This window comes from Colletotrichum costaricense, assembly GCF_030867565.1.
Source record: "Colletotrichum costaricense strain IMI 309622 chromosome Unknown Scaffold_1.1, whole genome shotgun sequence".
NCBI classification, from domain to species: Eukaryota; Fungi; Ascomycota; class Sordariomycetes; order Glomerellales; family Glomerellaceae; genus Colletotrichum; species Colletotrichum costaricense.
This window is the reverse complement of record NW_026848230.1, coordinates 4,166,690-4,179,990: the sequence shown is the minus strand read 5'-3', so window position 1 is coordinate 4,179,990 and position 13,301 is coordinate 4,166,690. Positions and strand designations below refer to the sequence as shown.

At 54.4% G+C, this 13,301-nt stretch overlaps 5 protein-coding genes across 5 annotated transcripts; 2 read left to right on the top strand and 3 right to left on the bottom strand.

Annotated features, from left to right (window-relative positions):
- Nucleotides 1-2,263: 2,263 nt before the first annotated feature.
- CCOS01_01425 (uncharacterized protein) lies at nucleotides 2,264-2,464 on the bottom strand (the record flags this gene model as incomplete). Its single annotated transcript, XM_060449620.1, has 1 exon — nucleotides 2,264-2,464. The coding sequence occupies one exon, from the start codon at nucleotides 2,462-2,464 to the stop codon at nucleotides 2,264-2,266; it is 201 nt and encodes a 66-aa protein (XP_060321058.1).
- A 125-nt stretch (nucleotides 2,465-2,589) lies between these two features.
- On the bottom strand, nucleotides 2,590-3,210 carry CCOS01_01424 (uncharacterized protein; the record flags this gene model as incomplete). Its single annotated transcript, XM_060449619.1, has 1 exon — nucleotides 2,590-3,210. One exon carries the CDS (start codon nucleotides 3,208-3,210, stop codon nucleotides 2,590-2,592), a length of 621 nt encoding a protein of 206 aa, XP_060321057.1.
- Nucleotides 3,211-7,173: 3,963 nt separating this feature from the next.
- Nucleotides 7,174-7,553, bottom strand: CCOS01_01423 (uncharacterized protein; the record flags this gene model as incomplete). The annotated part of the gene is made up of 2 exons (XM_060449618.1): nucleotides 7,174-7,375; nucleotides 7,465-7,553. 2 exons carry the CDS (start codon nucleotides 7,551-7,553, stop codon nucleotides 7,174-7,176), a joined length of 291 nt encoding a protein of 96 aa, XP_060321056.1.
- Nucleotides 7,554-9,739: 2,186 nt separating this feature from the next.
- On the top strand, nucleotides 9,740-9,994 carry CCOS01_01422 (uncharacterized protein; the record flags this gene model as incomplete). The annotated part of the gene is made up of 1 exon (XM_060449617.1): nucleotides 9,740-9,994. One exon carries the CDS (start codon nucleotides 9,740-9,742, stop codon nucleotides 9,992-9,994), a length of 255 nt encoding a protein of 84 aa, XP_060321055.1.
- A 162-nt stretch (nucleotides 9,995-10,156) lies between these two features.
- CCOS01_01421 (phosphatidylinositol-specific phospholipase C) lies at nucleotides 10,157-13,276 on the top strand (the record flags this gene model as incomplete). The annotated part of the gene is made up of 4 exons (XM_060449616.1): nucleotides 10,157-10,168; nucleotides 10,330-10,980; nucleotides 11,045-12,555; nucleotides 13,105-13,276. The coding sequence occupies 4 exons, from the start codon at nucleotides 10,157-10,159 to the stop codon at nucleotides 13,274-13,276; spliced, it is 2,346 nt and encodes a 781-aa protein (XP_060321054.1).
- Between the last annotated feature and the right edge of the window lie 25 nt (nucleotides 13,277-13,301).

Genomic DNA, 13,301 nt, shown 5'->3' with positions numbered 1-13,301 from the left:
ATAGGCGCAATTAAAGAAGAGGTGGCATGGGTCTGAGCATTTACCACCGGACCAGACCGAGCGAAGTGTCTATCGATTTTGCCAACTCCACATAAGGGAATGCCTGGTCTGTTAACAGAGTCAGTCGCCAGGGTCAGTGGCGAGTTGTGCAGGATTATACAGCAGCGGCAGGCATTCATATGCGGGAACAGGTGTCTCTGTCTGGGGAGTATTGGACGGACAGCGACGGTCAAGGGCCGGTGCGATTGCAGCAGGAATGGGCCTCAGATGGCATCTGAGAGATGGACATGGACACCGACAGGAAACCAGGAGGTGGAACTGACGGTGACGACGTACATGGTTTGAGACGCGCAAGGTGGGTTGGGGCACGGCGGAAAAGGGTAGAGTACCGCCTGCGGCAGCGAATGGGCAGGGCTGTTCCAAGTTCCAAGACGGGCTCGTTGTTGGCCCATGCAGGGCTGTAGTGGCATGCGTCTTGGCCGGCGGAACGTGGATGAAGAGGTGCGTTGGTGTGGTAGGGTAGGGAGGGAGAAAGAGTGCCAAGTAGTGTCGGACGGCTATCCGCAAGGGTGTAGCGGCATCAAGTTGCATCGAGGACCCAGCAAAGGCGGAGGCGAGACACAAGAGACCAAGAGGACGAGACGGTGATTGGCGATGTTGGATGGCTGAGGTAAGGTGAAGGTTAAGGTGAGGACAAGCACAGCAAAACAAGTCCAAAGGTACCGTGTACCGGCGACAGTTCTTGTTGTGGGCGCGGCCCGGTTCAAGATGGTGGATGGCCCATGGTGGATGGACATCCAGACGGGATGGATGATGATTAGGTATGGTATTTCGTCTGATTGATGCCATTTTGCGGTCTGGCCGGGGCCTGGGTATTACAACCTTGGCGGAGACGAGACTAAAGATTGCCCTTGTCCTGCGGTTGAAAAGACTCCACGACGGGCGTCCAGCCTCTAACCACAAGCCCCCAATCTTTTGAATGGTGGTTTGTGCAACCAGCAAAACGTTTACCAGTCCGGCGCCTTGCAGACTCAAATGCAGCAGGTATCCGCATTCCGTACCTGTTAACTGGGGTCAGCCACGGCCGTCCGTCCAGTCCGGTCCATGGAGATGTTGTCTTTGTGTGGCTGCTGAAAGGCTTCTGCGCCGCTGGCTGTGCGCAGACGCAGTATTGGCAAATACGGATTACGGACACTCATTGCCCCTCTCTAGCCCCTCGACTCCGGACAAAAGCTGCAATCATGGTCTACTGAAATGATCTGACACAATCGGGTTGACCAAGCGAAGCCAGGGTGGGGTTTGATTAGAAGCGTCCGAGATGTAGCAGGCGGACGGGCAGACGGGCAGAGTGCAAACGGGATATGAGGTGAGAATGATGCGAGGGGACTGGCAAGGCGTCATTCCATGTCTTTGATGCGCTAGGGCGGGTAGGTAATTCAAGAAGCAAAAGCTCAGCTGGAGGGAGTGTCAGTGTAAGTGAACCGAGAGAGGACGATGGGGGAGGGAGAGAGAGATAGAGAGAAAAACGGAGAACCAACACGGCAAGAGAGAGTGTGGCACTTGTGGCTCGGACGCATGTGGATGATGCATCCGGCAGAGTTGATTGGAGTTTAATCGAGCCTGGATCGGGGTTCTGTCTTGGTTCACCGATGACTATCCGTATATCCGTGATGTACTCCGTACCCAAGCCGTCAAGGTTGTCGTCAATAGAGCTCTAGAATGGAGGTGATGTAGTTTGCACCGTAAGCTTTAGCCATTGCTGCAGAGACCCTGATTCTTCGGAGTTGGCATCTCTTGGTCGTCATCATCATTTCAGTTCAGCTCGGCGGTTGCTGATGAGCTGTACGTTTGAGACGATGGAAGGCAGGAAACTAGCACTTGAAATGCATGGTGGCTTGCACTTGCCCGTCTTTGGCGTCGTCAAGCAGCTCGGGATCCCAGAACCGGGTCGACCCCGCTTGCCCGCTTCGCACGCCATGAGGTCCAAGGTTCTCATTCTCTCAGTGTCCCAATCTCAAGGTCTTGATCCGCTTGGATGGGGGAATTTGGGGGCGTCAGACTCGCTCTGAACGGCGTCTTGGACTTGTTTTAGCGGGAAGCCAATCGCTCAGGCTCCAAAGCTGTCTCTCGTGGATTCCCGCCCGCTAGGGACCCGGAAGGACGTCTTGTCACGCAGTGGCGGTCCAGCCGGCAGCAATATAGGTGGTGATCTCTCGTGGCCGTGTCCTAATTTTGTCCAGTAGGCAAGCTGTGAAGGCGCGAGCTAGGCTATCTGCGTCGTTATCTGAGCTGAGGTATATGCCGGCAGGTGTTCTAGATGGGCCTTGTTACTTGGAGAGGGCGCAAAACAAGGCCCAAGTGCCGGATATGTACCTCCGCCATACTGGGTGGCCCTGCAGCCATGCCGCCATTCTGGGATTTGTCTTTTCAATCTTCGGTCAATGTTCCCATGAGGAAGACGCATCTGAGCAAAGTACCTAGAGCAAAGTACGGACATGGAGCAATACAACAAGAAAGTCAAGAAAGTCGAAAAGGTTGGTAGGCAGGCAAGCACGCAAGGTGAATGCGGAGAGAAGCTCTTTCCCCCGCTTACATGGGCAGATTCGCAGATTCTAGATCAAGCCACCACGTTGCGACGCTCCTGCCTCCCTCGTGAGGTATCTTGTTCCTGCTCCTTCCTGTTCCTGGTTTTTTGTGTGCCGCCTTCCTCTTGCCGGCGCTTCGTGCGGCGTGCCGTGTCCACGTTGCTGAGGCAGGTGCTTCTGAACGTAACCTCAACCTCCTACTCCTCCTTTCTTGCCTACCATCGAGTCCCTGCCTCGCCCAGATTGCTGTTGATTCTGGTTCGCTTGTCCAGACAGGCAGGCACCTCATGCCCTCACGATCTCCTTCCAAGGCCAAACATGATGCCCAGCCTACTTTAATCCATTGCATCCATCGTATTTCAGTAAGGCGAGGCACCTCAGTTATTCCTCCGATGCCGACTCGCTTCCAAGTTCTGTCCTTCATCATCACATTACATGAGAACTGCCTGAATCGGGACACCACGGTCTCTCTGCCTTGATCCAGCATACCAATACCAGATCTTGCGTTGGCTGGTCCGGTCACTTGCCATCTCTCCGTGGCCTCGTTTTCGTACGGGGTACGGGGGTTGCGACGCCAACCTCTTACAATGGCCAGGTGCCAACAAGGATGTTTCCCCTCTCCCATGGAGAGGCAGAGACCGAAAGGGAGACGCAGCCGCTGCTACGGATACATACTCACTCCTCTTGACGACCTTTGCGTGCGCGTGGACTAGCACGACGTGTCAACCGTTCATCTCTGCTTGTCCCATCTCGGCCGCAGTCCAGGTTGTCTCTGTTGCGCGGCATGCATCTCCCTCTCAACCACAATCGAGCCCAAACCAAACTTGACGAATTCCTTACGCAGCACTAGTGTAAGCAGTAGTGTGGCAGTTTCCGTCACCTTTCCGTCGTGCGGTGTGCCACAACCCTCGTCTGAGGCTCAGATCTTCTCAGAAAGTGTGCCCGTTTCAGATTGTGCCACTTGACTTGATGGGTCAATCGGAAGTTGCAAAGACCAGCATATCCTCATCAATGATCCCCGGCTTGCCCGCAACTCAGGCAACATGCTTGGTCAGGCCAGCACCAGTCCCCAACATCCCCGATGCAGTTCGTGCATGCGAAGGGATGCCCGTCGTCGATCATCGGCTGCCAACAGCCACTCTTTCAACGTCGGACAACCCTATCTGAGACCATCCACTCCCCGAAACCGGCTCGTCAGAGTCGTCACTCTCGCTCTAGTGTCGCTTGCTGCGATAGCACTCAAAACTTGAGGAATTAGGTGTCGACACTCAGACGAGGGTCAAGCAGCGTATTCGTTTCCTGCATCGAAGCACTCTATTTGGCACGCCATTATCCTGCTGTTCTGCTCAGATGACCGAGACATTCGCACTTTGTCTTTCATTTTCGGCAACTCCCAAAACACCGAGATAAGATACATCATCAGTCGCCCTGCCACACGGCCCGCAGGACGAATGCTCTGGTATGGAGAATTTACTCCCCGCCCAAGATAGCCTCACCAGACACCAAGGGCGGGCAATCTCCCCCACTTTGAATTAGCTCTGTCGCCCTTACAAACAAGGTTCAGGGGCCTGCGAAATTGCCCTTCCTACTCCGGCTGCTTCCTCATTTAGAGCACCAAAGACCGAGAGACAAAAGAGAAAAGACGACTCATCAATCTTTCATCATACAGAGCTCATTTTCCGAAGCTGCAATATGCCTCGCCGGTTTCCAGTGTTACCGGTCCACCACACCATACGGAGATGGTCAACGAAGGATGCTCCGGCTCATTTTGCAAACCACGTGTTGGGAACGTCATGTAGACACAGAGGCCCTGTTTTCGGGCTCGGCTACCCACGCTGGATTGCGAAGAGGCCCGCTAGCTGACACGGGAAACGGTCATGATCGAGATTGGTTGTTCTCGTTCTGCAATGGCTGCACAAGAGTTCGGAGTACGAATGCTCCCATCAACTATTTTCCGAATGGCCGGGTTGACAGCAAGGGTGACGGGTCACGTCTTCGCGGACAAAATCCTAGTGGCGTTGCACGGTTGTAATCGCCAAAAGTGCGCGCATTTTTATTTTTCTATCTAGGCGCCGTAATTGTATCCTAGCATGCCTGGCCTGCTTAGCCAGGAGTATCCGTACCAGCCTCGGACATGGAAGGAAACGAGACACACGTTGCTGCTATGCACTGCAACTCCCCCGCTCGCAGTCCATCGTCCGTACCAGCGTGGGCCGGTAATTGTGCCGCTCGACTCGTTGTTGATTTGGTATCAAACGTCAACAGCACATACTCCCCGAGACACGCCACCAATTCTTTCTCGTTCGGCCGAAGCAGCAGACGGGTGTTCCCTAGGATCTCTTACACTCCAAGGACCATACCAGTTCGCGAGGGAGCGATCGATGCTCACCAGCAAAGTATTGACTACCTCGCCAGCTCACCTGGCTTAAGCGATGGGCGGTGTTTCCGCCGTTCAAACTTATCACGTCTGCTATCGACCCGAACTCCACCTGCCCGCAGCACCACTGAGACTTCTAGATTGGACTACGGATTCTTCCCGACGACGTTTATCGGCAACATCCTTGTCTCTGGACTGTCTATTTTTCCTTCTGGTGGAGGATGTTATGTAAGAATGAGTTCTCGTGTGGACGAGCTCACGGAGTACATGGTCAAATGCCATTCACCGTCTGATACTGCCCACTCACGCGAGGGACTCCTCCCCGTTGGACCCAACTAATGCAGTTTCTTCAAACACTCGATTGTTGCCTGTCGAATCACAAGGAGTCGGAGCCACTATGATGATCAAGCAGCACCGACGGAGTGTGTTCCTCTTCGGAGCAGCTTCGGAACAGACTGCAGATGTCGGCACGGCAAGCTCCATAAAATAAGGCCCGATGATCATGCAACCTGAAAAATGCCCGCGCCGCGAGCCGTCGCTGTTTGGGCGAGATTGATCCCCGCGCCTCTTTATCCCCTCCAAGAGATTGATTTACGAAGTAGGCACCTCAAAGTTGACCTACGCACGACATATGTCGGATACTCGGGAAAAAAGAAAGCATGGCTATTTTACCAAACTCAACTTCATGCGAAACTTGCACAAGCGTGGTCCACGTCACAGAGTACGCGACTCATCGCACGCACTCCTTCACGACCCAGACATGACCAAAGGATTGGACCTTTCCATGGTTCTCCCCCCTTCCGCCAGCGAGTGAGCGAATTCAAGCAAGACCTCGCAGACTAATACACCACGGTCGTCTGGTCTCGAGTCAAGCCATGCAGGAGGTTGGTAATGATTCGAAGCTTTTGGGGGGGCTCTGGGACTAGGAGCCATCGTCCAAACCCATGCCTGGAGCCAGACAGTTACTGTCGCAAACACTGCTGCCAACCGCCGGGAAGGAGACCATGAGATGAAGGTAGACGGACGAATTTCGAGCAGCCAAGCGCTCGCAGAAAGCCTGAGGATGCGGACTGCTGGGCTGCAGAGCTTTGATCGCTCGCCTACTATCCAAGCGGGAACACACTTACGAGATAGCCTCGATTGGTTTGAGCTTGTCATCTATCAGTGAAGCGGGAGATCTAGCAAAGAACAAGCACGCTTCCATCGACACCAGCCAAGTGTTCTCAAGCGGCGTGTAATCGATAGTATTATTGCCGAGCCTCCTGGTCACGTATCTTGCTTCAGAAATCATGGCCTCTTTCGGAGGACGCATTGAGGACGCCGATACTGAAGCTCGACAGTATGAACCATTTTTACAAGCATGCAGATATACCTACCAAGAACCCGAGTCAGCTGTTGCATTGAACAGACGAAGCTGCCTCGTGGCCAAGGTGGTTGGGCAGGTTCCATGGCCTTCCGGAACGTTTTGATCGCCATACTCCTGAACGAGTCGGGGCGGTCCTCAAGGCCATGGCGCACGGGCAAAGGATTTCTCCATGTTTCAAAGTCGTTTCCCTCACGGCGAGAGCACAAATTCTATTATTCTGCCCTGGTCCCAAACACAAGCACCAGTCCCACTGCTGGTTGAGGTTAGCTCTTTCACGGAGCTGGCCTCCTGGTCCTGTTCGATGGGGTTCGGGCAATTCGGCTGGGGAGCGCATTGTATACGCTTGAGGACGCATTTTCTTCCAGACTTGACTGTTGAACAACGAAGGCTGACCATCGCAGATATAGTCGAGATCTATTACGCCAAGGGCACCTTGCTGCTTCATTACCAAAAAGAAGATCTATGAAGGCGTCCCTTAGGGCACCAGACCGTCAAATAAGGGGACCAAAGCTCTGACCGGGTGTTCGGAGGTCCAAGTCGGGCATGAATCTCACCTGAGGGGTTTTTCAAAGTCAAATCGGCCAAGTTTACGTTTGATGTCGATACTTGGGTATCTGGACTTTGGTGGGAAGCTCCATCTATCCCACCACAAGTTCAACGGCCTCGTCGGCCCATCTCTTTCCCTCCAACAATAGAGAATGGGGGAGGGATGTGAGCCTGCTTAGACTCTGCATGCCAGGGAAGAGCTTGTCGTGTTTGACTATAACGCACCACGTTGAATTCGCAGAACAGCCATTATCTAGCAACATTGCAGAAGCAAGAAACGGTCACCAAAGATTTCCGCCTCATTCTCCAATGACATAGGTACAACCCTCATCGCCAATCCATACTTCATGCACGCGGCCGGCGTCCACGTCGATACGATCGCCGACGCCATAAGTAACCTTGTCGGGATTCTTGTCCTTGGGATAAGTGATGGTAAGGTTCCCACGCAGGATCAGATGGGTCGTCAGACCCCGATGCGAATGCGGGGAGTAGTGCGCGTTTCTGAGCTTTGATCGTCAGTTCGTGCATACTTGGCTTGCACTTAGGGCCAGGCCAGAAGGAAAGGCAAAAAGGCAGTGGGCATCACGTACGGTCCGTCGGTCCAAGTGAAGACATGAGGAAACCCCCAAGATCTAACCTCGGACTCGCTATCACGCTGGGAATTGGGCTTAGAAGGCATGACTGCAATATTGGGCGATTGCTGGCTTGAAGCTGAGGGGTAATGTGCGCAAGGCAAAGTTGAGAAGTTCGCTCGTGGCGCGGCGGCGGCGACGGAGGTAGACTGAAGACAGCTTGCGATTACGTCAGAGAAGATCCGATGTCGAGCTCCGTGCAGTCGACCGGGTCCGAGAGCTGTTCGTCGGCGGTTCCGCAGCTGACAGGTATGTTCTTCTCTGGAGGCTGGGCTGAGTCGAGTTGAGAGGAATCTCATTGAGATAGTTCATTACCGGAGTCAATGTTTAGAAACGCCGGGTCGGGTGCGCAGAGGTGGTGGTGGTCCGCGTACTCAGGTCTCGAGAGTCGGCTGCAGTGTGGGGGAAGCCGACTTTTGGGTGCTCGTCCCCCACTTATGCCCCGAGTGCCCCGATGCCGTGTGGCGACTGAAAGGACGGTGGTTTCCGGGAGGCGCAGCAGCGGCAGCCGAGCAAAAGAGATGCATAGGCGCCGGTGGGAAATGCGTGGCTTGGTGGCCAGCAGCAGCAACAGCAAGCAGACAAACTCGGAGCACCGACAAAGGCCCCGTCATGCCACTACGCTCCCTCATTCCTTGGCGTGCGGGTGACAGACTTGACGCCCCTCCCAGCTGGACTTATGCACTGAAGTGGAACATAACAACGGCTCGACGGAAGAAAACCGCCCCAAGGCTCTGTCAGGCCAAGTGGAAACCACTTGAGAATGCTTGGGTTCCCAGACTTCTGAGCCCTGGAGACTCTGTCACATACTGTGTCACTCTTGTTCAGCTCATTCCACAATTTTTTTTTGGCGTGTCACCGTGTTTAATGGCTGCCTAGAGAGCTATTCCCTCGACCTTAGCATGCCCATGATATCACTTTGTATGGGGATCATCCCTCCCTCCATACGAAGCGGCAACGCCTCCACTAATTACGACATAAGGTATTCGTACGAAATACCCTAGCTTGCCTGGGGCCTATCCGTACACTGATGGTTTCCACCCGCTGTATCCGTACGGATGCTATGTTTAGCGCATCTCGAACGGGGGACTGCGAGACGTCAATATTGAATAGGGGCAAGGCTAGCTAGTAGGCGACAACTGTCTCGAAGCATCAGCCGTACTGCCGTTTTGCCGGGCCCGGTGACAGTAGGTATAGCATGAAAGTTTCCGATCTTGCGTGGACAGCATAGCGCAGCACAGCAAACGATGCATGGTGAGTTGTATGCTAAGGTGCTGCTGTAGTCTGCATCCTGTGGCAGGCGAAAATGGGCTGAGCACTCTTCTATGTAGTAGCCAAAGTACGTCGGGCATTGAGCCTCTCAGTGTGCCCTACGAAGCGACACCAATCTGTCAGTGGTAAATCGAGGCTCACGTCCAATGGTTCCGAAAGAGGCACCCCGTAAGACAGACAGGGCAGACTGCGATTGGGGGCCAAGACTAGCCATCTGCAGATGGATTCAGTGTGACGCTCCGCTTCGCGATGCAGGGAAAAGACCAGAGAGAGTCACACACATACGCGCAGACTCCGCCCCTCTGAAAACAAGGCATCACCACTTACTTTTGCTAGGTTTTTTTTTTTTTTTTTTTTTTCAGTATTCGAAGATGATCATGAACGTCGGGAAATGTGCTTTGGGCCTGGCACTCTTCAGTCTGACAATCATCATGCATATCAGATACTCAAAACAGACAGTTATGACAGAAACTATGCGGTACGCGTCACTCTCGTCCAATAGCCGACATTTCTGAGTCGAGGGAGAATGGAGAAGAGACGCGGGCTCCGACGTGATCAACAACAAAACGAAACAAGTCGAGATGCAGAGGCCAGCTCGAGAACCAAGGACGTGGATCCCGAGTAGGCCGTCCCTCAATGTCTCAATTCTGGTAGAGATTGAGAAGAGTCTCACTCCAGTTTCCATCTCAACAGGCAGTAGAGGTAAGGAACACCACGCTAGAGGGCACCATCGACAGGGCCCTCGGGACCACCTACAGCAGGGATCCAAACCATCGGGGGCAGTGCTGGCCCCTTCCCATTGGCTACTTGCATCGTTCAGCACACCCATCAGACGAGGCTGTCCCCCCTCCAAGTGCCCTGCAAGTGCTCTCCAAAGGGCTCCAAGTGCTACGGAACGGGAACCCCATCACGCTGGATCACACTTTACATCACAGTAAGGTAGGCACTTCCCTGCCCACCCATGTCCTCAGCTATGCTGACATGCATATCCACGCTTCCCACTCTCGTTGAAATTACCCTTTTACTGTCTCTCGAATGCCTTCGTTCCTCGAATTTCCTCGAATTCTCGAAAATAATCCTAAACTCTCGTTCAACGACAACTCGTATTCTTACCACTCCGTTCCTTCGTCTCCGTTACCATTTGTTATCCTGTCCCTCCAATGGGCTAATGATCATACCCATACGCTCTCCGAAGCCGTACCCCTCTGACCCCTAGAACCAGAGTAGGCTTGACTGAGCAAAGAATTACCTCCCTCCCGCGACGACAATCCGTCAGCCATACGCACGATCAATTTGGCCAACCAACACACACATATAGAGGAAAGAAAAGAGGACTTGATCCGGAGGCAGGCTATCAAGCCGCTGCAGCTCGCCCGCCATGTGTCTCTCTGTACGTCTCTTACCATATCCCGTAGGGGTTGTGCGCTCAATGCAAGGCTCCGGCATTGGCAACGCCCGCATATGATGCCTCTCCTGCACTTTCCCAAAGCCTTTGACACTGGCCTCGAGCTCGTGGTCAATCATCGCACATAGACTTACACATCTGGACAGTTCTGGCGCCGCAAGACCGCCCCGAGCAACGAAAAGACACAAAAGAAACGAACCCTCACGATGCCGCTATGGTCCTCCTCCAACAAGACCTCCGCCAACACCCTCAAGAAGATGGTCGGCCTCACCACGATCCTGGCGCCTACACGAGACGGCTTCCACTTCCCACCCGCTCCCCGGCCGATGCCCCTCATCAATATCACAAACGTCGACGGCGCTACGGACCCTTCGTCCTCATCATCGGCCGCATCGGACCCCAAGGAAGCAGTAGTTTCGCCCAGTCCCGATGAGATCCTGCTCAGCCAGGCCATTCGCGAACGTTTCGAGAAGATATTCAACGACCTACGCTCCCGCCGCTCTTCACTATCCCGCGAACCTTTTGTGACCCGCGACCAACTACTCGTATTCCTCGAGAATACTCAGGGCGAGACCGATGTCGAGGCTGTATTGCCTGAGGGTCAGCAACGATACAACTATGGCGAGTTCCTCGAATTGTGGTGGAAAAACTACGGCTGGGATGCCACCCGCCCAATAAAGGAGGAGGACAAGGACTTGAGTCGGCCCATTACGAACTACTTCATCAGCAGCAGCCACAACACATACTTAGAGGGCAACCAGCTTGCCTCCAGGAGTTCGCCCGAGGCTTACAAAACTGTATGTTGTCCTATGCTCGCATTCGCTCAGCAAAGAAACATAACTTCTAACACATGAACTGCAGGTCCTTCGCCGTGGATGTCGGTGTATCGAAATCGATATCTGGAACGGAGACACACCCATCACAACACAAGAGGGTAGCCGCTCTCCCAAACCTGATCACTCGAGGAATCTGTCTGGCTCCTCCCTTCCCAACGTGGCTGCAAGCGTCAAGGAGACGGTGGAAGATCTCCTGATCGAACGCAGCACGAACGGCAATGGCCACAACAGAAACACCAGCACTGCCAGCAAATCTCTGAATCCTCGCGATAGTGCCACTCTACTGGGACCGAGCGAGTCCACCGACTCCCTCGGCAAAACCCTACGGCCCTCATCGCCGACCCCCTCAATGAAGAATCGCCTGCCGTATCCCAAGGATGAGCCCATTGTCACACATGGCTGGACTTTGACAACTCCTTGTGGCTTCAGAGAGGTCTGCAAGGCCGTTCGCGAGTCCGCCTTCGAGACGAACGAATTGCCCTTGATTGTCAGTCTTGAGGTCCATGCCGACAAGGAGCAGCAGGAGGTCATGGTCAGGATCATGAAGGAGGAGTGGGAAGGCATGTTGATCGACAAGTCTTGGGAGGGCATTGATCCCCGGTTCCGCCTCCCCAAGCTCGAGGAGCTCAAGCGCAAGATCCTGGTCAAGGTTAAGAAGGCGCCTAATAAGATTGAGGTGCCTCCCAGCACGACAGCCCTCTCTCAAGTATTTGCCAACGACGAGGACGCTTCGGGTTCCGACGATGAACGCAACAAGGAGGCACCTAAGCAAGAGACACCGAAACCGCCCATGACACCCAAGTTCGATGCCCCGGCCAAGGTCCATAGTGGAAACGAGCCGGCCAAGAGCACAAAGGTGGCCATTTGCCAGGCACTCAGCAGTCTGGCCATCTACACTCATAGCGAGCACTTTAAGAGCTTTGAGACACCGGCGGCTAAGAAGCCGAGTCATATCTTTTCGATAAGTGAGAACAGGATCCTAGAACTGCACACGACCAAGGCCCGCGAGATGTTCACGCACAATAAGAACTTCTTCATGCGGGCATTCCCCAACGGCTCGCGTGTCGACAGCTCTAACCCGGACCCCAGTCTCTTCTGGCGCAAGGGCGTGCAAATGGTTGCTCTGAACTGGCAATATCTTGACGAAGGAATGATGCTCAACGAGGGCATGTTCGCGGACGAGCTGGGATGGGTCCTCAAGCCTATTGGATACCGCAGCACTGACAAGGACACGCTGACAGAGGTCGACGCCGCGCCGCATGGTGACCTGGAGCTCACCGTCACCATCATCGCCGGCCAGCACATCTTTGTCGACGACGATTCTGCCAGCGACAGCAGCCGCGGCAAGCACCTCCGGCCATTTGTCAAGTGCGAGCTTCACGTCGAGATTGGAGCGCAGAACGGAAAGGCTGCGGACGAAGATGACTTCAAGCTCAAGACGGGGTCGAGAAGGACTGACCACCCCGAGTGGGAGAATGGAGCACGGCTCAAGTTCCCCAAGATCTCGAGGGTGGTGGAGGAGTTGAGTTTCCTCAGGTAAGAAAAGTCACGGTTTCCTTTATTTTTTGCTTTCTTCCTCCGGCAGCGGCATGTCTGGGCCTACGGGCCTTGACGATCTTTTGAGAATATGAATCGAGAAGACGGCGAGAAAGATGTGCGCGGCTCCGCGCCTACCCTCCCGCGCGCCGGCGTGTCCGACCTGTAAGACCAGAACAGCTCCGGCGGTGCAACGTTGTCCGAAGTGGTGACGGCTCCCCGACCCCCGGGAATGGCCTGATTCATCCTCGGATGCCATGCCGGGACCCGTTGCCGCTCTGCGTCATAGGCACGAGACGGGAACGCTCGTGGAACGAAGTCGGTCGTCGAGTTGTGCCCCCTTCCATGCCGTGTCACCGTCCCCTTCCCGTCCACGAACCGTTGATCCGTCAATACTCACCTGCCACGCGGGCCGCCGCGTTGACAGCCCGGACCGCCGCACACCGCAACGTTGTTCTTCTTTTCTCCCGCTTCTCTGCATCCTGCGAATAGCCATGACCAAAAAATAAATGAGGATGGTTTTTACTGACTTGTGTCTGAACCGCGCAGATTCAAGATTGAGGATGATCCACTCCTCGGTGGCGACGAGCTTCTCTCGTGGGCATGTATCCGCCTCGACCGTCTACGTCCCGGTTATCGCTTCATCAAGCTCATGGACACCAAGAACAGGCCGATTGAAGGTGGTAAGCTGCTCGTCAAGATCGATAAGGTGGTGCGGTAGAGACCCGCGCGTTCCGTCCGTCTGT